Source organism: Peromyscus maniculatus, chromosome 8, assembly GCF_049852395.1.
Source record: "Peromyscus maniculatus bairdii isolate BWxNUB_F1_BW_parent chromosome 8, HU_Pman_BW_mat_3.1, whole genome shotgun sequence".
In the NCBI taxonomy this organism is placed as follows: Eukaryota; Metazoa; Chordata; class Mammalia; order Rodentia; family Cricetidae; genus Peromyscus; species Peromyscus maniculatus.
Window position 1 is genome coordinate 14,907,493 of NC_134859.1, and position 23,809 is coordinate 14,931,301.

Consider the following 23,809-nt stretch of genomic DNA (forward strand, 5'->3'; position numbering starts at 1 on the left):
GTCTCTGCTCTGAAGTAACACTTTCCAAAAGTAAAACATTAGTAAATTTTATGGCCACATTTTACTGTATTAAAAAGACCATAGGTTTGCTTAATTAGAGCATTTATATCAACTTGGTACCTTCAAGGAAGGAAGTCTGACCAAATAAAAATTAACCTTTTGTATGATGACATTTTATGAAAAACCCTTTGTACAAGGAATAAAGTAAAATTCATGGTTCTTATTTACTAATTTAGAATTGAATAATGGATATCTTATATATATATATATATATGGAAACTCAAATTACCTGAAGAGTAGCCTGTATAAGTGTACATAAAAATAGAATTTTTAAAAAGTGCTATAATAGATGGCAAAGCCAAGTAGAATCCATAGGACAGCATAGACAGCAGCCAGAACGCCAGTGTTCAGAGGGCGCTTCTTAGACGACAGATTTTGTTCTGGAGGCTGCAAAGAAGGAAGGAAGCTGAGAAAGAGACTAGTTCTAACTGGTAAGAAAAAACTGAATAATAAGCAATTTTAAAAAGTAGCAGTAACATGAGGTAATTGTGAGGAGGCCTGGTGACTATAGAAGAGCAGAAGCTGATGATGTTATGGGAGAACGCTAAATGAGTCATTTTAAGCAGAAAAAATTGAAATTAGAAGTTTTCAGATTCAGAACTTTGGGTTCCCATCATTCTGTAAACAGTTAGAAACAGAAATTGAGTAGTCCCCTGGACAATATCCAGGTACACTGAGTTGCCTGTTAGGTAGGAGGAGCCGAATGTCTGACTGCTTGCTATAATTTGTTCCTTTAAAATGTCCTCTGTAATTAAGATGGTCAAAATTCATTGCCTACTTGATAACTTAGGCATCTTACTAGACAGATTTCTCTTCATTACCTAAGTCAATCTGTAGAGATCCTGAGACTTTTTTCTGGCTTAGCATTTCTACTGAAGCAGTATATTCAGAAATCACAGTTGCATATCTCTGCTATCCCACCTCCTTGTTGGGCAATTATGTTTATTCGTGCTCTTTGTTCTAACATTCTAGCATCTGTTCACGGGTTTTCTTTTCTCTTCCTAATCATCATCCTAAGGACAGCTTAATTAAGAGTCCAGAGTATGAGTCAGATCTTTTTTATTCATGTCAAGGAGGTTTGGTTTGGCTTCCCCCTCTCCCTTCTAAAACCATTTGTGAACCACACTTACTATTTGTCAAGCTATTGCTAGGCATTTTTGCACACAAATGGATTTCTCGTAGCAGGTCTATAGAATGGCCATAATTATAATTAGCCCCTTTGATGAGGAAACTAATGGATAAGCGGCCTTGCCTTTAAGAATTAAACAAAGAGTTCAATTTCAGAGTCTTATGACATTAAATACAGAACTTTTTTCCTTACATCATTCACTAACTTGAACAATATGGCTTCCTTTCTGAGTATATCAAAATGCAGTAGGTCACCTCTTGTCCTGAGTTATTGCAACTTTTCTTTGGGGTCTTTAAATGCCAGTGCATTTCTAGGGCAGACTAAATTGTATAGTGAGATTGATTTTAGTCAAGCCAGTTGGTTGAGATTTGTTATTAAATAATGTCTAGACTATATATCTCTTGTGAAATTATGAGTCCTGTTTTATTTTGTTTTTTTTTTTAATTTGGCAGTATTCAGATAAAACATATATTGCATCTCAATGTTTCTGTGCTCCTGGAATTAAGAATTAGCTCAATTTATAAGAAGCAAAGTGAAGTTGGTCAGCAGATTGATGGTCTGTTTATTAAAGAGTCTATGGTTTTCTATGGAAAGGGATCTGAGCGAGACATTTTAGCTAATGAATCAGAATCAGATATGTGGTCATTATTGCCTGATTATTACTCCATCTGCTCTGCGCTAACGTGAAAATCAATTACTGTGTCTCTTTCCCACTGACAGCGTATGTTGATCGGGCTGGCAAGAGATCTTCGAGGGATTGCCTTTGCACTGAACACAAAGACCAGCTACACCATGCTGTTTGACTGGATGTATCCTTATTACACTGTGACAATACCAGCTCTGTGCACAGAGGGATGCCAGGCCCCTCTCTTTCGTTTAATAGTGTGGCACAGTAGGGAAGAGGAAACAAAGCTAAATGAACTAATGTGTAATCAGCTAAAAATTACAGCACAGTGCAGCAGTGCAGATAACTGAGCACAGCATTTGGAGACCCAGCTCAAAGAGGTCACTTTTTTGATAGATACCATTAAATATTGACAACTTAAAAATCACTTCCCTCAAATGATTGTTTATGTTGGGGCTGCAGGCATCATGTAGCTAATATCTGTACTTGTGACCAGTGATTTGTACCATGTGGTATTTTCTGAGGAGACTTTGAAGTCTCTGTTCCATCTCAATTAGCAGGGCTGAGAAGGTTAGTTTATCTTTTCAAGATTTTACTCATAATGCTACAGTTGGCCATCTGATGAGGATGTTAACAGTCATGAAGGTGGCAGGGATAAATGACCAGGATTTGTCATTTGCTATAAAATTTGAATTTACCGTTACTAAACCATGGTATAGATGGGAGGAGGGGAATCCCTATATAGAAATGCTTCATCACATAAGAATAAAAAGAGACAGATGAGGTTTGAAATCCTAGCTCTTCAATTACTGTGTAAACCTCAGCAAATCATTCTATTTCTCGGAGACTTGATGTCATCAACCGGCAAAGGAGACAGTCTAGTATCCTGGCTTACTGTGTCCACTAAGATAACTAAACATTCTGTCTGATGTCTGACACACACACAATGACCATAAACATTTTTAACATGTTAATAGTACTCTGAGTCATCTTTGATCCTAACAGGAGATGACTGTTTATACAAGTCATTGAAGTATGATAGCTTCATGCCCTTTATATTTGAAACCAGCAGCACCTAAGAAAATTCTACTTTAAAGCAAACTGACTTGTTTTATTTCATGGCTTTCTTTCTTGAAACAGTGTTTTGTGTAGCCCAGGTTGACCTCAGACTTGACATGGAACCAAGGATGAACTTAATCTCCTTGTCTTCCTGCCTCAGCCACCTAAGTATTGAGATTACAGACCTGTAACATGCCCAGCTTAATTTACATTTGAGGGGTACTACTTCTCTCTTGCTTTATTTAAGTCTTTCTTATACTAACTTTCTTTATATTTTGTAAAGGAAACATCTTAAAAGCAATGTACAGTGACTGTGCCATAGTTATGGCCCGAAACATAACAGATCTGAGCATATTTTAGAGCACCACACATTATGAAAATTTGTAAACATTAATGTTAGTAGAGTATTAGTGACTTATGGTTTTAGTTGCTAGGGAAACCTACTTCCTCATTTATTTTCTTATAGATCATACAGATAAGATTTTTTCATGGCCCTGAAGACTCAACTACATGACTTATTCATATAATGTATGTGTCCAGAGGTTATAAATTTAATCATTAGAAAGTCTTAATTTAATCTACTAAGGATAGACCAGATACATATGACCGTTTTATTTTTCTATACACCCATTTCCAAAATCAAAACTTTCATTTATTTAGAAAATCATAAAAGCCTAATTTTGGTATGAAAAATTGCTAATTCACTTGAAACCAGGCTCTAAAGCCAGCCTGTCCAACAGTTAATGGGGTTTTTTCCTGTTCACCAGTTCTAAGAAGAGCCAAGGTCAGAAACTCCCTCCTGTGTCAATAAATATAATCTGGTTTCCATTTCAGCATTTGTCCAGCAGATGGCAGAAACAGAAAATCTTGGGACATGGTGTTTTATTTTGAACTAGAAACCAGTATCTCCTCCATTTGACCATAGATGTTGAAGTTATTGGGGTCAGGAGCAAAGGGCGAGATGTCACTTAAGCGGCAAGCTGTGCTACACTGCAAGACGCAGTGGCTTGCTACTGGCCTTGCTTATAATAATTGAGTTTCAGTAGCAAATCAGCTTCCTTGGGAAAAGGCCAAAGGCTTTTCATAATTGTATTGACAACAAAATGAATATGATAAATGGTGTTCATTCAGTTGAGACAAGATTTATAGTTTTCCTTTGGGCAAGGGATGAAGAGCAAATATTTATAATAATAGTAAAATTTGTTTAAAAGTTACATTATTTGATCATTCAAAAAGCTTTATTAAAATATTTTGAAATACTTTTAACAGTTTCAGGTGATAAAGTACAGATTCTTTCCAAAGTATTCAAGTAATGCAAAAATGAATAAGTATATGATTTTTTAAAAATGCGGATATGAAAGTCATTTATTCTTCCTGAAATATTGATATGTCAAACCGTCAGTGATGATTCCCACATTACTGCTGGGGAAAGTTTATTTGCCTCTTATCCACATAGATGTGTGTTCTTAATTTGTTATGCAATCCTTAGCTTGCAGAAGAAACATTCCTGTAAGAGCACATGTCATCGTAAAGTCAAAATACATTTTATTTATGATGATTGTTTGATAAAATGCTATTTTAGTGTTTAGCTATTTAATTCAGAAGCATCTCTATGAACACTGACTGCATTAGCTGGTACACAAACTGCGTTGCTTATCACTCCATCCTTCCGAAACTAAATGGCCTGAAACCACACAGCAACCATCTTGGTAATTTTCCCTTGACTAGAGGATTCAGCAAGAAATCATTCGTTTATACTTTTGCCCCTAAAGTAAGAATGCAACAATAAGAAAACTACCTTAGAGTGCATTGAAAGACATTATTTAAACCTTTCCCAGGCTATACTTAGATTAAGGTGTCAAGAGTCCCGAGGGAAACTGAAAAAATAAGCAACTGTGAATATCATTTCCATGCACTCTGACTTTCATGATGTGGTTGTAAGCTCACACAGGCAGTCAGTGCTGTTTATTAACATCATAAGCATACACAAACCAAGCAAGACTATGGGGTGCAGAAGAGCACAAGCTCCGTAGTCATTCTGAAACTCTACCTTCGTGTTACCATCTCACGACCTGTGGGCCTTGGGTACATTACTTTGAGTCTCAGAGTCACAGCTCCATGAGACAGGGCGAATAATCTCCATCTCGTAGTTCCCTTGTAAGAATTGTTGTGATGGTGTGGTTATGAAAAGGTCCTACTGAAATGTCTGGTACAAATAACTGTCTCCACTGTCACTTCTTTTCCTAAAACAATTAACAAAGGACTCATACTTGCTTGCTTAATCAGCAAAGTGGGATTCCGTGGCACAGTGTGCTTGGTTCTAAGTAACAGTAGGTTACTGACACAAAATTCTTACCTCTGATGAACATTTTAGTTCAAACAGGTCCTGTGTGTGACTGACTTACAACAACATAGGAAGCTGTAGATGCCATAACAAGAACACAGACAGAGAAGAGATGTCATTTATCTGGGCGTCAGGAAGGCCCTGTAAAGGTGACCCTGTCATCTAACTCTTGCTAGGTCAAATAAGACTGGACCCTAGAAAGTTAAGAAGAGACCGTTTCAGGTGATCATCACTTGAGGAGGGGTAATAAAGATGCTTTATTAGGACATGGCTTACCTCATGGTTAGAGAAACAGGTTGTCTGGGACCCTTGACTGTCAGACTCCAGAATGTATACCCATTTTGTACAGGCAGCGTGGAACCTGTAGAATAAGTTCTGATGACTTTGATTGATCAACATAATCAGAAGTATATCTCTATTAGAAAGTAATTGGCATTGTATGTGAAACAAGTTAAACAGGAGAAGAAACAAAACCTAAACAAGCCACCAGTGAGCCAGCATTCTTTGGAATGTGTGGTTTGTTTTTTTGTTTGTTTGTTTTTGGTTTTTTTTTGGGGGGGGTTGGTTTGGTTTTGTTTTGTTTTTTTTTTTTTTGGTTTTTTTGTTTTGTTTTGTTTTTTGTTTTTTGTTTTTTTTGTTTTTCGAGACAGGGTTTCTCTGTGTAGCTTTGCTCCTTTCCTGGAACTCACTTGGTAGCCCAGGCTGGCCTAGAACTCACAGAGATCCACCTGCCTCTGCCTCCTGAGTGCTGGGATTAAAGGCGTGCGCTACCACCGCCCGGCTCTGGAATGTCTGTTTTATGCATAAGAAATGCAAGAATAAATTTCTGCTCTTTAGAAGTTTGTGATTAAGTAAGCATGCAAGAGGAACCCTTGTTGACCAACTAAGTGCACATGTGTTATAAAGAGACATGTGTAAAGGATCATATGAACATTTTTGAAAAGTTGACAATTATTTTAGGCAAAATGGGAGAGGTTTCCCAGGAAACCAAAAGTCACAATAAGCTTGAAAAGATGGGTTACCGGCCAGGAGAGAGGAAAGGTGTCACACAGCACATGTCTCTCATGGACACAGCAAAGACATTGGCATGTTCCTGGAGTGCCTTAAGATAGCCTCTGAACTGCTAGACTCTTTCTAGTCCAGACCACAGCCTCAAACCCTGATTCCCTAACAGTTTAATGAAAAAAAAACTCACATTGTTTTATGTATTACAATGCTTTCTCATCTTTCCTAATTATGTTCATTTTATTTGTGTGTGTGTGTTTGTGTGCACGTGCGTGCGTGCGTGCGTGCGTGCACGCGCACCACGGCACACACATGGAAGTTAGAGGACAGCCTGTGGGAATTAGTTCTTTCCTATACCACAAGGGTCCTGAGTATTAAGTTCAAGTCATCAGATGCAGCAGAAGCACCTTTACCCAGTGAGTGATCATGCTGGCCCTTTTTATTTTCTTCCACGCTTTTTTAAAATTACATAGATCACATTTTCTACTATTAAATCTACAAAGAAAACAGTTGTGGTTTTTCTCCTTACTACTTTTCTGTGTGGTACAGCCCCTAGAAACTAATGATGACTGGGTGGTTTACTGGAAGGACACATGGGTGGAGGTAAAGCTGATGCTCACTGCTTTCTCATACTCAGCACCCTGTCTGCTGATGTCACCATTAGTGCCTCGGATTCTTTTCATTTGTCTAATGCAGACCTTTGGTGTTCATTGAGAAGATCTAGGTGAAAGAAATTAGATCCAGGCCCCTTCTACCTAAGGGCTCCTCTTCTCTTCCTCCTGCCCACATATATGTAGTCCTCACCAGGCCACTGGAAAATTAAACTTGGGTTTTGATTCTCACTCTGTAATCTGAGCCTGGCACTCTCACTCCGAAGCCCTTTTAACCTCCCTGCTTAGTAGACCTCTGCTCTGCTTTCCAATAATCACTCATTTTCTCTGTGGCAGTCACCTCTGTCAGAAGCATATTAGAATTGTCACTGCTCTCATTCCACAAAGAAAAGAGAGCATCCCCTCATATCCCCTGGTCTTATCCCAGTGTGAATACAGCATGCTCTAAAAAACCATGGTGCTCTATCTTTAGAGTAGTTTGCAAGGTGGCCTATGTGGGCCTCCAGTGCTCTTAGATTTGGAAGTTTGTGTCTGTTTCCTGATGGTCCCAGAGTTTGTGCCTAGGCTATCTCTTTCCCAAACTGGAAGAGCATCCTTTACACACCCGCCACTCTGATGAAGTATGATAAAAACTATGTCTTCTTATTTCTAGATCCCTGGTCCTTAACACAGTTCATAGTATGTAGTATCTAGTGTCTATTAAACAATAACAGCTTTCCTAGTACTTAGAGAGAAACAGTAAACTATCTGACAGTTCAGATCAAATTTCTGGTCAAGTTAGTGTTTTTTTTTGTTTTTTTTTTTTTTGTTTTTGGTGTGTGTGTGCGCGTACACGCGCACACACATCACAGTACATATATAGACATCAGAATGCAACTCACTCTTTCCATCATATAGGTTCTGAGGATCAAACACTAGTTTTTGTTTTTATCATTTTCATCCAACTGACTCTTCACTTAAACTCCCTGCCCTTTTCCTTTGTGGTATTTTCTAGCATGTATATTTACTTTACTTCCTGATTATTAAGATATAAATCCCATAAGGGAAGACATTTTCCTACTGTTTTTGTTCACTGGTATCTCTGGAGACTCTAAAACAGTACACTTGAGGAGGGCTGCGCAAATACTTGTTATGGAAATTGTTTTGGGGATGCAGCCTGAGTATACTGTCTCTCCTGGGAAACTGCTGCTGTCCCACTGGTAGGGGCCCAACACTCTCCAGGCTGTGGAGGGCTGATTTTCACTATTGTAGAAGTGACTTCTTAAAGCTCAGCACGAAGTGCTGTTTAAACAGTGAAGACACACTTCTATGCACGTAGGCTCTAGCTCCTTTGTAGGTTTACAACGGCAAATACTGAGACCTGCATTGTACTGAGCCTGTACATAGGAGACAACCCTGGTTTCTGCACTCGCAGTGCTTGGAATGGAGAGATAGGTTCTGTGGTAGGGCCAGCAGAGTCATACCTAGGCCTTCTCCCGCCCAGTAGGCTAGCAGGTAGAGTGATGCTGGGAAAGGCTTTCAGGAGTCATTGGCAGCTGTCTTGGAATATGAGGGAAGAGATGGTTGGGGAGCATGGATCTCAGCTCTTTCAAAGCTAATGGAACAGGCAAGTTGTGCAAACAGCCAGCCCTGATTCTCAGAGAGATGTGATTAGGAGTGCCCATTGAGCATAGGTAAAGAAGAGATTGGTGCCTTTTGACAAAAATAGAGAAGACAACCCAGAGACGTAGAACATGAGCTGGTTATTGGAAGACGGGATGAGGCCGAGGGAAGCAGCATATAGGAAAATGGGCACAAGTGGTGGAGCCCCATGCTGTGCAGGGAGTTGGGGCAAGCCCAGTTGTACATAGGGCAGAACAGCCTTTATGCCTTGATGAGGAACTTGAGTGGGTGGGTGGGTGACAGGGCAGGTGGGTGTTGTTAGGTTGAGGTTTTTCACCATAGAACTCTGTCCAAACCACACAGAAAGAACTGGTGATCCAGTTCAGCACTTTCATCTTAAACAAACACACACGTGACTTGGAAAGAGACTTGGGACCTAGCAAAACAGGAAGTGAAGGCAGTGCCATCAAGCTTTTCTGCTCTAATCTGAGGCTTTAATCCTATGTGGTCCATTTGCCAAGAAGAAGGCCAAGTGAAGCCAGCAGAGATGTCAGGTTTTCATACTGTGCATCCCTGGCTAGGTGCATCAGAGGTATATTATTATATATATTAATAAGAGTGCTTAGCAGCGCACACCTTTAATCTCTGCACTCAGGAAGCAGAGGCAGGTGGATCTCTGTGAGTTCAGGGCCACCTTGGTCTAACTGATGAGTTCTAGGACAGCCAGAGCTATGTTATAGAAAGATCCTGGAGAGAGAAAGAATGCCTGCATGGACGTTGAGCTTACTCTTAGCAACAGTGGCATTGAGCAGGTTGGAACCACCACCATCTACAGAGCTAACGAGTGATGTGGTGCCCAGAAGGTGGCACATTAATAGCAGGTCAGATCCTCTGTACAGGGTAACAAACAACCCAGATGTTTCTTAGAGCTCCAGTGGTACCAAAACAGAGACGTCAACAACTAAATTAAAAAGACAGATGTAGGTGATCTTGAAGCAGGGGTAGATCTGTAATATTTATTGTTATTATTCCTCTATGCTTTTATGTTTTTTAACTTTTCATAGTAAGAAGTCTTTTTCCCAGTATAATACTCAGAAGCCCCCCAAAAAATGACTCAAATATATTTTTATTCCTCTTAGCTAAATTTATTTTCCTTCCCTGTAACATTAAGCATAATTCTTTAGGCATATTACTTACATGCTATTTAAAAGTATATCTTTGACTTATACCTAATACCAGGAATAAAACAATTTAATTTATGGGGACAAATAGGTTCAAACTTTGTAAATACCCCAAAAGTATAGCTGTATAGTTAAAAAAGAGTAATTTATACAATGCCATTGTCCACGAAATGAAAGAAATGTGGATTTCTGTTTGTTTACTTGCTTGTTTTAAAATGCCACTAATTTACAGTAATAAGTTTTTTGTTTTGTTGTTACTTGGGGAGATGGTATCCAGGACTTTGTGCGTGTTAGTTGGGTTTTCTATCACTAAGCGACATTTCAGGTTCTTTGTCCCAAATTCTTTAACAGACTTTCTAGGTATCCAGCATATCTCCCAGTTCTTCAGAGAGCTGTTGAGCGATGGTATGGAGAACCAGCATGTACTACTCCTATCTTAAAACTTCTAGCAGAACTGATGCAAAACAGGTAAGCAGCTGTGCAGTCCGCAGACAGCTGTGCAGTTTGCAGAGCTCACAGCTGCCTGATGGGAATTGTCAGAGTCTCTCAAGAGTCCAAGACAGCGGTCTGTGATAGCAATAGACATGAGCTTTGAAAGGGAGAAAGTTACCATATACTGTAGGGGTGTGGGTCTGAAAACAACGAAGAATGAGTAGTATATTTCATAGACAGAAACTTTGGGAAATAGGGAAAGTTGAAAGACTATAGCCACTGTTATTTAAAATACTCAAAGTCACAAAATGGAGGGGGGGTATATTTTAACTACTTTGCTTAGCTAAAATTCTGTAGAATTTTAAATAAGGAAATGTGGTCTCTGAGTTGAGAGGTTGTAGCTGGAGTTTTCTCCAGTCCCACTCAGACCCAAGTAAACACACAGAGACTTATATTACTTACAAACTGTATGGTCATGGCAGGCTTCTTGCTAGCTAGATCTTACATCTTAAATTAACACATTTCTATTAATCTGTAAGTTGCCACATGGCTTGTGGCTTACTGGTACCTTACATCTTGTTTCTCATGGCAGTGGCAGCTGGCAGCTTCTCCTGACTCAGCCTTCCAACTCCCAGAATTCCCCTCTCTCCTTATCCTGCCTACACTATACTTCCTGGCTAGCTACTGGCCAATCAGCATTTTATTTATCAATCAGTCAGTGCAACACATTCACAGCATCCCCAGCAAGAGGTTTTACTTTATGAGTAAGGAAATTGAGTCTCGGGGCAGTTCACTGGCAGGTGGTTGTCTGCCCAGGAACTGTGAAGATGTCTCTGCTTACCTCTGAGCATCCTTCTGTGTTGGGTACATGTATTTGCAGCCACAACACTTCTCAGACCTTCTGATTGTGCAGAGCGCTGTGTTTATAAATACTAATGACGATCTGGCAAAGGGGTGGGGCACTGCAGCAACCTCCTGTGTTTGCCTCTTTTACATGTGCCATTGTGGATGTGGCCTGGCACCAGGTACCTGTCACCTGGCCATCCTGTTTCCTTAGTGCCTCTCTGCAGACAGCCAGGCAGGGAAGGAATATGGGTTACAGCTCAGCTTCACTCTGTTGCTAAGTTGTTCACAGCAATAATTCAGTTTTTTTTACTCTTAAATGAGAGATGGACAAAGATTTGTGAAAGAAATGTATTTTCTTTTTTTAAAAGCGCTTAATTTTTGTTTTGTTTTAGTTTTTTCTCAAGTACCTTAAATATTCAGAGAATATGGGCTTTATATTTAATATTAGAAATGTGGATTATTTATAATTAAAATTGTTAATTAGACATACATTACAAAATAGCATTTAATAGAAAAAATAATTTTCTGTGTTATAAAGCATTTTGTGTCTGCCATAGCAGGTAATAGCACAAATGACTCAACAATTGCCATATAAGAATATGTATTTCTCCAGCAGTGGTAGTGCACACCTTTAATCCCAGCACTTGTAAGGCAGAAGCAGTCAGATCTCTGTGAGTTCGAGGCCAGCCTAGGCTACAGAGCAAGCTCCAGGGCAGGCTCCAAAGCTACACAAAAAAACCTTGTCTTGAAAAAACAAAAACAAAAAAGGAATTTTTATTTCATGAAATACTATGTACAGATTTCTCTAGAATCTAGTGTGGATTACATGTTTGCATTTTCTAATCAGTTATTATGGTACTTAATAGTAACCTAATTTTGAAAAGCAGCAATTTGCTTAGCAAACAGAACATTAGCAATGCTTTGCCTGTGGTTTGGGAGGTAGTTTTGTTTTTGTTTTTGTTTTTTGGTTTGTTGGACATTTAGTTGGTGTTTTGTTTTATTTTGTTTCTTGCAACATTGTTTAAAGACATTCCATTGTCTATTGTATCTTGAAGGCATAGCAGCATGCCAGAGCCAAGTGAGGCCAGGGAGGGGCTAACAGCAGCTAGTACATGAGAAGGCTTATGGATCCCTTACTCTGTTCAAAGTGCTCTCCACCTGTGGGGAGCCAGGGAAACAAAGTTTTTCTCAGAACTTGTGGAATTTATTTCTTATTAGCTTAGCTGTGTACAGTGGAAACTATGGTCTATATTGTGTAGTATATTTGAAATGTGTTAACATTTGTGAGATGACCCAGTTTCCATTTGTGCATTACTAAAAGATCCTGCATCTCCTGTCACTCTAGAATTTTTTTAAAGATATGATTTACACTGTGGGAGATAGCAAGTTTGTAACTTAATAATAGTTTTTAAAAAATTATCCATCAGCCACTTTGCATGAAAGGAGAATAGATAGGAGGTCTGTGATATAAAATATTAGAATATTGTTTTGATAAATTAAAAAAATGAACCCTTTGAATCAACCAATAGTGAAGAAATTATTGTACATATTTTATCAGTAGCTGTTCCATTGGAGTGGCTCTTTATAGAATAATTGGTACTGAGCTGCTTCTTGTAAATGAAATTGCTAGACATGCTGATATTTGGTTTCTTTATCTGCAGGAGTAGTCTGATTTTTGCTATGTTTCTTAGGTCTCAACGTTTGAATTTTGATGTATCCTCTCCTAATGGAATTCTTCTCTTCAGAGAAGCGAGCAAAATGATTTGCACTTATGGTAAATACCTCTTTACACACTGCTCTCTGCAGGGTACCTTCACCTGCTCCTGGAGGGAAGCAGGCGCACTGCTTCATTCTTCCGAACCTCCGTATCTGTATGAATTTGTGGGGTGAGTAATAGTGCAGAAAGCATCACGCGGGAGAGGTAATGACATTCTGGCCAACTTGATGCATTTCTTTGGGATAAAATTCCAATGACAGTAGTAAAAAATACAGTAGACTTTTTAAAGTTATGGTGTATTCATAATTTCTCGATTTTATATCAAGGAATTTGCTGTCTTGGGTCTATGAATTCTTAGACAACTTTGTCAGGCAATACCCTGGCAAATGGCAGTCAGTGTTTTATTACAATATTACAAGAAATAGTACATTTTGGTTCTGTACTACTAGAAGTAGAGTTCTCGAGTCAAGATTGTTCTAGTCAATCACATTATAATTTTTTTACAATTTATTTAGCATTTTAAGCCTAAGAACTACCATTATCCCTAACACTTGCCAGTTAAGACAACTTCATTAATTTTCTTGTTGAGACTTTTTTTGGGTTATAAGCATTTGTTTCTTTTTTATTTAACAATTTCATACATGTATGTACTGTATTCTGGTCACTGTCTTTCCAGACCCTCCATATTCCCCTGATAGCCCCTTCCTTTTAGTACTCTTGCCCATGTTTGTTAGTTTTTATTTTGTTTTGTGTCCTGTAGAAGTGGTGTGACGCTGGGTTCAGAACTAAGCTTCAGAGCTTGTGGGCATTGTACCCACCAGTAGGGACACAGCTGAGCGCCGCCCTCCCCCAGAATCAGTTAATTCCCAGTAGACGTTCAGTAAGTAGAGGCTCCAGGAGTCCCTCCCCACCCATAGCTGACTGTTGAGGGTCGGGCTTTCGTGGGCCCAGCGCCAGCACACACCGCTGCAGGGAGTTCATGATATCCCGTGGTCGTGTCATGCTTCCAAGATGGGGTTTGCAGCCCTTCCCTCTCCTGTTCAGTTCTTTGGTTCTTTCTGCCTCCTCTTGGCAGTGTTCCCTGAGCCTTAGGGGTAGTGTCTTATTTAGGGTAGAGCCTTCAGCCACCCTTTATCTGCAGCATTTTTGAAGCCATGGATCTTTGCAGTCACTTCCATTCACTGTAGGAAGAGGCCGCTCGGATTAGTAAGTAGCTTTTGTCTGCAGGTATGAGCGTGGTGTCTAGATGACTTGATGTGGCTTGGTTCAGCAAAGCGGCAGTATAGATTCCACAGTGGGGCCTGAGACCTGTTCACTCATGGATTTGGGGCTGAGCATATAGTACTAGACATGGATTCCCTCCTATGGAGTGGACCACAAACCATTTTTTTTAACGTATTCAAACTTTTTTTTTTTAAACGTAATGAAATTCAACGTATTTCCATGAGGGAAATGCAGATAAAACTACTGAGATTCCATCTCAGCCCAGTCAGAAGGACCATCATCAAGGATGCAAATGACAACAAATGCTCTATGAAGTCATTTATCATCCATTCCTCAAGTCCTCAGGACAGGTATTGCTGGTTCCCTGACCTTGGGTAAGCTGGAGGTGGTTGTAAAGAATTGAGTCAGATACTGTCCTGAAAGGCCTTAGTAATTACTGTGGTAGTTTGAATAGGTGTGGCTCCTATAGACTCTGGCACCATTAGGAGGTGTGGCCTTGTTGGAGGAAGTGTGCTATTGTAGGGGTGAGCTTAGAGGTTTTATATGCTCAAGCAATGCCCAGTGTGGCACTCTCTTCTTGTGTCGCCTGTGAATCAAGTTGTAGAACTCTTGAGCACCATGTCTGCTCGCACCATGTTTCCTGCCATGAGGACAATGGACTAAACCTCTGAAACTAAACTGTAAGCCAGACCCTATTAAATGTTTTTCTTTGTAAGAGTTGCTGTGGTCATGGTGTCTCTTCCCAGCAATGGAAACCTGATGACGACAGTTACTATAACGACCATACTAGCCACTGTGATTACTGTAACACGAAACTGAAATTGAAGCTGTTGGCATTAAGAAGCTTGCCAGGTGTTGTGTAGCTGTCAGTTGGTCAGGTTGGAATTTCACTGGAAATCAGGGTGACTATAGACTATAGTCATTTTTCATATCCCTTCCTGCTCTTGAGAAGATTTAAGAAGTTTATGACAAGCTCGATGTATTTTAGTGATTTTCATCCTAAAACTTAAGGGAAACCAAAGGTCCAAGTGGGAAAATTTACCTCCAACTGTGTTACCATTGACTTTAACACACTCTTCACATAGAAGAATGTAAGACTGTCCCCCATCCTCCATGGAATCCCATGCTGACTTCCAGCCTTCTGAGGTCTGAACTATTTTCTTGCCATGTTTTTCCTCTGGAGAGTCTGGCATGCATGTTGGAGGGAGATCACGCGGTTGCCATCTCGGAGTCTGGAAGATGAATGGCAGCGCAGCTGAGCAGGGCGTGGAACACTTGTTGGGTATTCAAGGTGAAGGACAGGAACCTAAGGGCTCTGTCCCCATCCTCTTTGAGCTCCCTGGGAGCTTCATCTCTCCTGGATAATGTTTGGGTAGTTGGGGATGGGGCGGTACTAGAGAGGGCTCATTGCTTAATACACCTGATTTATTACACATTTTATGGACCATCTCTTCTTCACTGCTCTGTGAGACTGGCAGAAAAATAATACTTTTGATATGCTGTTTTATTTATCTACATTCTGTCATGATATACTTTGATGTAAGTTTTTAATTTTGCTTCAGCTCTCAGCTGCTCTTGCTGTTACAGCTCAGGGTCAGCACTGAGGTTAGCCACAGTAGCACAAAACAATTTCCTGTTTGTACAGCCCAGGTAACATTTGGATGAGGATTAAATTTTACCACATTTTCTACTAGCCCTAGCCTATTATTTCTAATGAGTTTTAAATTGCTTCAAGAACATGTATTTCAAAACTTAGTGCAATGATCCTTCAGCCTGAGCAACTTAATAAAAGAAATTTCTTTCTCTAAATTTTTGGTTAAAATGTTGCATGCAGTGTAATAAATGTTATTACTCTGGAAACCTACTTCTCAGTTTTAAGAAGTGGATGTTTTTATGCTCAATTTCCATTTGTTTAATCTTTCCTTCCCGTTGCCTCTGGGTACTGGTACCTTTAGTGACATCTGTTGGCTGAAGAGTGCACAGAGGGAGAAAGACTGCTCGTTTGCATGAGGCTGGCCAACATTTCTTCCTTTGGTAGCTGATTTTTAGGAAGCTTGACTTGTAAAAACAAAAAATTAAACTTTAAAAATAGCTGGAATAAACTATGATTATTCTCTTCACTGAAAAAAATTTACATCTTGAGCTGAAAGATGGCTCAGTAGAGGACCTGGATTCAATTCCCAGCACCTATAGCTCTAAATTGTTTGTAACTCCAGTCCCAGGTGATCCAGTGCCCTTTTTTTGGCCTCCATGGGCACCAGACACACAAGTGGTCCATAAACATACAGGTAGGCAAGATACCCATACACATACATGGATGGATGGACAGACAGACAGATAGAGAGAATCTCAAAAAAATTTAAAGAATCTTCATCTTGAAGCAACATATGCTTCTTTAACACTCATAAATTGAGTTTGTAAAGTTTTATACAAACCAGTGCTACTCCTTGTGACCAAGCTAACAAACCAGTGGTTTACTCAATGGGATTTACAGAGCCCTGGAAGTCTATAAAAGTACCACAGAAGCTCCTCAGGGGGAAAAAAAAACCAGAAGAGGGGACCTAGCCAGAAATACCCAGCTACATAGTTGCACAAACTGATTTATTTATAAAGATGTCTCCCATTAAGAGAATAATTACTGGCATACAGCATACAGAAGTGGTCATATATTTATATTAAAGTGATAACAAGAAGATAGATGAAGGCTACATTGGTCTTGAAATACTTAGAGATTTTGTAAAATGCCAGCAGGAAATAAGTTGTTGGAAACAGACTATCCAGGGCTATGGGCGATAGTCTTTGCTTTGTCTATAGCATGCAGATAGTAAAGCTCCCAAAAGTCTTGTGTAGGCAGTAGGATGATTATGCCTTGAGGACCCCAAAATCCAGCTAACTTACAAAAGAAAGGCCTTAAAGATTACTCCATGGTGAGTCAAAGAAACTACAAGTATTGGACTAAACCTCCTTTGCACACAAGAAAAACAAAATACTAATGACTTCCTTCATCCATGCAGCTAAAGTTTATTGAGCATGTACTGTGTGATACTGTAAGTTACAAGGGATGAGAAGATAAACATGGGATGGGGAGGGATGGACACAGATTCTTCCCTAAAAGACTTAAGGCTGAAAAGAGATTCAAACATAAATGAAGAATTACAGTACGCTGTGTTCTATGTTATGTTTGAAAAGTATTCAGAGTGCTCTAGAAGCCTGGAAGAGATTTTTTCCTTCAAATTCAAGGGTCAGGGAAGGCAGAATTTTTTGAAGAAATAAGAATAGAGCTCCATGGGACTAGAGAGATGGCTTAGTGATCAAGGACACTTGCTGCTCTTCCCAAAGACCAGACTTTGGTTCCCAGCACCCACACAACTACCTGTAACCCCAATTGAGAGAATCATGCACCCTCTCTGGCCTACACAGGCATGGGGCACTCATGTGTAATAGACCCACACAGACATATAATTTTGTTGTTGTTGTTCACAAATATGTGGGCTGCACAAATTGGATTTGATAGATGAAAATACAAGGACACAAAGTTGGGTCTGGAAGGAGTCTAAGGAGGAGATGAATGTGATCAAAACACATTGTATGAAATTTTCAAAATACTAATAAAAATTTTTAAAGAAAAAAACGTTTAATTAAAAAATAGATATGTAACAGGAAAACTGCAGATTTCAAAATTGCTAGAGTCCTAAGTGAAAGTAAACATCCATTTCTATTATTTATGGATGTGCATGCACATATAATATCTTGTCTGTCTGTCTGTTTGTCTGTCTGTCTATGGAGGTTAAAGGACAACATTCAAGAGTTGTTTCTCTTCTACCATGTAAGCTCCAGGGATTAAACTCAGGTCATCAGGCAGCAGACACCCTATAAGTCATCTCACCAGTGAGAGAGACCAGCTCCCTCTTCTCCCCCAGGGTACTCTTGAGGAGGGAGAAGTGAGAAGTATGTAGATAGAAGTATAAAGGAAAGAGACAGTTAGAAACACAGGAGAGCTCAGGAGGGCCTGAGACAAAACCCACCAGCCCCTTCTGTCGCTACTAAAGGGCTTTTAAAGGAATGCTGAGGGGTGGAGCAAAGGGCCTCCCCCCAACACAGCCAAGTGCAGAGCATCCCAGACACCTGGCATGTGGTCAAGCCATCCCCTAATGCAGCCCTGCTGTGTAAAGCAAGCTCAGCTCTCACTAGGAAGTTTTTGCGGACTCCCACATACTAGCTCCAACTTAATCCTTTTAAAATAAATTTGATTGGGTATATTTAAGGAGTATAACATAATGTTATGTGATGGCTACAGACAATAGAAAAGATTTCTGTATGAAAGAAGCAAATCAACATGTTAACCCTCTCCTTTTGTTTCCTCTGCTTACATGGCAAGAGTAGCTAAGAGCTACTCATTTAGCATGAAACCCAAATGCAGGCTTTGCTATTATTCCACATGCAAGTTGGGTCATGCAGGATTATTCTTTCTACACTTGGCTTGTTTCACTTAACATAATACAATACCCTCCAGACTCTCCAACCTATGGCAAAAGGCAAGCTCTCTGGCTATTTAAGGTTGAATGATGTTGTAGTGTGTATATATGTGCTGCTCCTCTCTCCGTTTGTCCATCGACAGACAGTTCCATTGTACCGTACTCCGGCTGTTGATTGTGCCCGTGTCATTAGATGTTATTAGCATATGATAGTTCTGTGTTTGATTTCATCAGAAACCTCATCCTGGTTCTCATGTCTGTACCGGTGCTGTACAAGGGTTCTCTGTCCTCCCCATCTCTGCCTGCAGTTGTCATCTCCTGACTTGTGGGTGAAGCAACATTCTAGAAGGTCTAAGACATTTCTGACAGCGGATTTGAATTTCTTTTCTCCTGAGATTGATGATGCTGAGCATGACCCTGTGGGCTGTTTTCCATCAGACTGATTTTTCCATAGTGGAGTTCCATGAGTTTTCCAGGAATCCTTGTCAGACACAGGCTTGCAAGTATTTCTCACTATGGAAGCCACCTTTTCGTTCTGTTTTCTTAGCTATGAAGAAGCTTTTTAGATTAGTATAGTCCCATTTGTTTTTGCTTTTATGACCTAAGATTTTGGTGTGACACCCAAAATTTCTGTGAGAAAGTGTACCAGTGTCCATGTTGTCCTCTCAGAATGGCAGTTTCTTCTCTGAATTTAGGTCCTTTTTTTTTTTCTATATATCTTTCTCGAGACAGGGTTTCTCTGTGTAGCTTTGCGCCTTTCCTGGAACCCACTCTGTAGACCAGGCTGGCCTCGAACTCACAGAGATCCACCTACCTCTGCCTCCCTGAGGGCTGGGATTAAAAGCGTGCACCACCACCACCACCACCACCACCACCACCACCGGCTCTCCTTGATTTTTAAGATAGGATCTGTCATTGAATGTGGAGCTCATCAATTCAGCAAGGCTGGTTGGCTAGTGAGTTTAAGAGATCCTCCTGTCTGCCCTTCCTCAGTCCCAGCTCTGAGATTACACTGTATCATGCCTGACATTTTATTTGGGTGCTGGGTAGCCAGATCCTCATATCCACTGTTTATGTGGTGGGCTGTCCTGACTGAGCCATTTCTCTAGGTCTCTGAATGATTCTCAGTGGAAGAGCATGATTGTACTTACACTTTTTTTGTTTTTTAAGATATATTTATTTTGTATACAGTGCTCTGTCTGCATGTATGCCTTCATGTCAGAAGAGGGCGCCAGATCTCCTTACAGATGGTTGTGAGCCACCATGTGGTTACTGCTTTATGAAAAATATTTATGTATAATATATAATGTAAAAGTATAATTCAGACTTTATGCTGTGAGCAGTATGAAATTTCTACACTTTTGTGCCAATTAAAAGAAAATACAGACAAAAATAATTTTGACTTAATTTTTTATTTATTTATTTATTTGATGTGCATTGGTGATTTGCCAGCATGTGTGTCTGGAGTTACAGACAGCTGTGAGCTGCCATGTGGGTGCTGGGAATTGAACCCGGGTCCTCAGGAAAAGCAGCCAGTACTCTTAACCACTGGGCCACCTCTCTAGCCCTTTTTTTTTTTTTTTTGGTTTTTTGGTTTTTTGAGACAGGGCTTCTCTGTAATTTTGGTGCCTGTCCTGAATCTCGCTCTGTAGACCTTGAACTCACAGAGAGCCACTTGGCTCTACCTCTCTAGTGCCAGGATTAAAGGCATGCGCCACCACCACCTGGCTTTGACTTAAACTTTTTTGTTTGTTTGGGTTTGTGGGGGGTTGTTTTTTTGTTTGTTTGTTTGTTTTGGAGACAAGGTTTCTTTGTGTAGCTTTGCGCCTTTCTTGGAACTCACTTTGTAGACCAGATTGGCCTCGAACTCACAGATTCACCTGCCTCTGCCTCCCAAGTGCTGGGATTAAAGGCGTGTGCCACTGCCACCCAGCAACTTAATCTTTTTTAATAATTGTATTTCCACCTATGTGGTTGTAAAATAATTGGTGTAAAATCTTTTATTACTTGTTTCTTTGGGTTTGTTTTGTTTTTACACTAATTTAGTTTTGTTATGGTAGGAAGAACAAGCAACTACCATGGCGTACCTCTAGAAGTCGAGGATAACCTGTGGAATCGGTTCTCTCCTTCCACTATGTGGGTTTAGAGGATCAAACTCAAATCATTAGACTTCGTGACAAGTGCCCCTACCTACTGAGCCATGTCACCAAGCCAGCAAAAATTTTTACTCAGAAAAGAAATTAAAATAAGCTTCAATTCTAGACAGGAATGGTGGCACACACCTTTAATTCCAACACTTGGGAGGCGGAAGCAAGCGGATCTCATTGAGTTTGAGGCCAGTTTGGTCTACAGAGTGAGTTCCGGGACAGCCAGAGCCACACAGAGAAACCCTGTCTTTAAAAAAAAAAAAAAAAAAAAAAAAAACTAGACAGATAGAATATATTTCATTCCTAAATTTGTTATTAAATTATTAGGCAATAGTATACCAAAAATTATAAAAACAAATTACACCAATTCTGAACTCCATCTTCTGTGCCAATGATATGCAGTTAAGTGTATCAGGTCACCCAGTCTGAGGGAGCTACACTCAGCCTAAACAGGCAGCCTGTGTTCTCTTCCACTGCCATATCTTTTTCTATCACATTTTTCTGTATCACCTGCTTTTCCATATTTTCCCCAAAAATTGGCATATCTTTTTTTTTTTTTTTTATGAAGTAGCATACTCAGAGACCCAGTGTTAAGCTCGGTGTTTGTGTACTCACTAGGCATACAGGGAACATGAATTTGATTCCTAGCACCACAAAATAAATTAATTTAATTAAAATGCCATTCATAGAGGAGGAGGATCCAACAACATAGGCCTAGAAAGTAAAAGTCTCCACTTTGGGGTGATGAATATAATCAGAGCATCTTATACCTATGTAAAATGTCACAAAACATTTCATACCATTAATGCTCTAATAAAAATAATGCTCCATTATGGCATCACTGAGACAGCTGTTGTTAATGGTTTAGTGTGTGTCCTTCTTCAGCTTCTGTGTGCCCATATGCATGCTTTGTAACTGGCACAATATACTGAGGTTCCTTGTTTTTTACTTACGTTGTGTCTGTTGCTCTGTGTTAATATGCATAGATGAGCTTCATTTTTTTAAGCTGCAAAGTTTTTGTTTTGTACAGAGTTTTCCATCCAGTAGCTTGAGACAATCATCTCTGTGAGCTTTATTCATTCATCAGTCTGTATTAAGAACAGCAGGTACTGGTCCATGCTTCTTGGGTAAATCAGAGAGCGAATTGAAAAGTAATGTGAGCGATGGGAAGGAAAGTTGATGGTGAAAGGATAAGGGTTATCTAGACATCAGGGAATGGAGCTGCAGAACTCTTTGCTCATCACTTGTGGAACTCTCACTTCCCCGGCCATGAACTCTTGACCAAGCTTATGAATTGTCTATTTGGAGCAGGCCTTACAAGCAGAAAAATAGTTAAGAGTCATGCTATGGCACCAGTGAGCTCTTGACCAGCAGGTTAGTATCCAGTGCTGGGGAAGATCATTGAGGTCTTTTCTCCCCCAGTGGCCTCCATAGTACCGTTGAGCACTATGAAAGTTAGCCAGCAGGCCAGAAGTTTCCCAGTCAGTTCCAAGTTGACTTCCTTGTCCTGCAACCAACAGGTATGAAACCTTCAGGTAGGGTCTTACCATCTAGTTATGGTGAGCAGTCAAGAGTAATGTCAATAGCCTGTAACTGTGAGCTTTGAATGATGGTGGTATGCCGTGTGGATTCGTCAGATGATACAAATGTATCCCTCTAGTGGGGAATCGTAAAGCTGAGTGAAGTGATGCAAGCCTAAGGAACATGGAATGTATGGCAAACTTGTATCTTTCTGCTGACTTTCCTGGAATCCTAGAACTCTTTAAAAAATATATCTTTGGAAAAATAGCAGAGATTTGGCATTTGTTATATTGCTAGAGTTCATGAAGTAGGCCTGGCTGAAAAGATGACATTTACTAGGCTTCCTATAAATAAGAGCTAATCAGGAGGATGCCTTAGGGAAGAGTGTCCCAGGCTAAAGGAATAGACATAGGGTCCTGAGGCGAGAATGGATCAGACATGTCTCAAGAGCTGCAAAGGAGGTCAATAGCCAGAGCGGAATGAACAAAGGGGAGAGTGATGAGAGATGGATGAGTACTGAAGGCCTGCACCAGTCCCTGCTGGGACCTTAACTCCAGGTTAAACAGGCCTGTAGAATGTTTAGGGGGGGGGGGTTGGTTTGGGGTTTTGGTTTGGTTGGTTGGGGTTTTTTGTTGTTGTTTTAGGGTTTGGGTTTTTTTTTGTTGTTTTTTATTTTTGAGATGGGTTCTTACTTTATCTCTGGCTCTCCTGGAACTCACTGTTGTAGAGAAAGCTGGCCCCAAACTCAAAAAAGTCCTGGTAGTAAAGACATAGACCACCATGCCCAGCCCTGTATAGCTTTTTGAACAGAGAATGACATCCCTCTGGCTGCCTTATTAATTATAGAAAGCATAGGACTGCAAACGAGATGAGCTAAAACTATTGTGATGCAAGCAGTTTGATAGAGACTGACCAAGGTGATAATAGTGGGAAATGGTGGAGTACTAGTTATACTTTGAAGCTAGAGCAAATCAAATGTGTCAGTTAGTTGAATGAGCAGTATATGGAAAGAACATAGACAAGGGAATTGAGCAAGTCGCGAGAACAAGGGAGTTGCTGCTAACTGCGATGGAGACGCTGAAACAGTTGAGGCAGCTCAGTAGCTCCACATTGATTTAGTTTGCATTGTTGGTGCCATCCAAGTACAGATGCTGAATGTGAATTTGACATGTGTTTCTGGAGTTGGGAAGGTAGGTCCAAATTAGAGAAATGAGTGTGAGTGAGGTGTTTAAAGTTACAGTGCTCAGTCAGGTGGCTGGTAGGGGCAGGAGAAGGGCATATAAATATAGGAAACTTGGGGTTGTACCCCAGTGTAGCAGGGAAGGTGAAGAGCAGGGACGAATCGGCACAGACTAAGGGAAGTCAGACTGAGGATCTAAGGGTGGGAAAGCTGAGGGGAGTCACCGGTGTCAGGATCTCATTAGTTAGTAGGAATGAGAGGAGAGATGAAGGCTGTGAGTGCTACAGACCATTATTTTTTGAATTTTGTTGCAAAAGGAGCAAAATCTAGCAGCAGCAGCCAGAGAGGTTTTGTGTTGCTCCTTCTTTTGAAGTGGAATAAATCTTAGCCTGTTTTATAGTCTGATGATGATGATCTAATAGATCTTAGTGTGTTCTATAGTCTGATGATGATGATCTAATAGATCTTAGCCTGTTTTATAGTCTGATGATGATGATCTAATAGATCTTAGCGTGTTCCATAGTCTGATGATGATGATCTAATAGATCTTAGCGTGTTCTATAGTCTGATGATGATGATCTAATAGATCTTAGCGTGTTCTATAGTCTGGTGATGATGATCTAATAGATCTTAGCGTGTTCTATAGTCTGG

The 23,809-nt window shown here is 40.1% G+C and overlaps 1 protein-coding gene across 4 annotated transcripts in view; it reads left to right on the top strand.

The window, feature by feature from the left end:
- The window catches only part of Ranbp17 (RAN binding protein 17), a 340,305-nt gene that overhangs the window by 254,589 nt on the left and 61,907 nt on the right, over nucleotides 1-23,809 (top strand). For 2 of the 4 annotated variants that reach the window (XR_013053188.1, XR_006075264.2), the window contains 3 exons: nucleotides 1,910-1,998; nucleotides 9,977-10,084; nucleotides 12,586-12,780. Coding sequence is in view for 2 of the 4 variants with exons in the window: in XM_015997609.3 (XP_015853095.2) it covers nucleotides 1,910-1,998; nucleotides 9,977-10,084; nucleotides 12,586-12,668 (280 nt within the window). In the remaining 2 variants the exon portion in view is untranslated. The remainder of the gene's footprint in view (nucleotides 1-1,909; nucleotides 1,999-9,976; nucleotides 10,085-12,585; nucleotides 12,781-23,809) is intronic. The other 2 variants (XM_015997609.3, XM_006978884.3) reach the window with 1 other exon arrangement.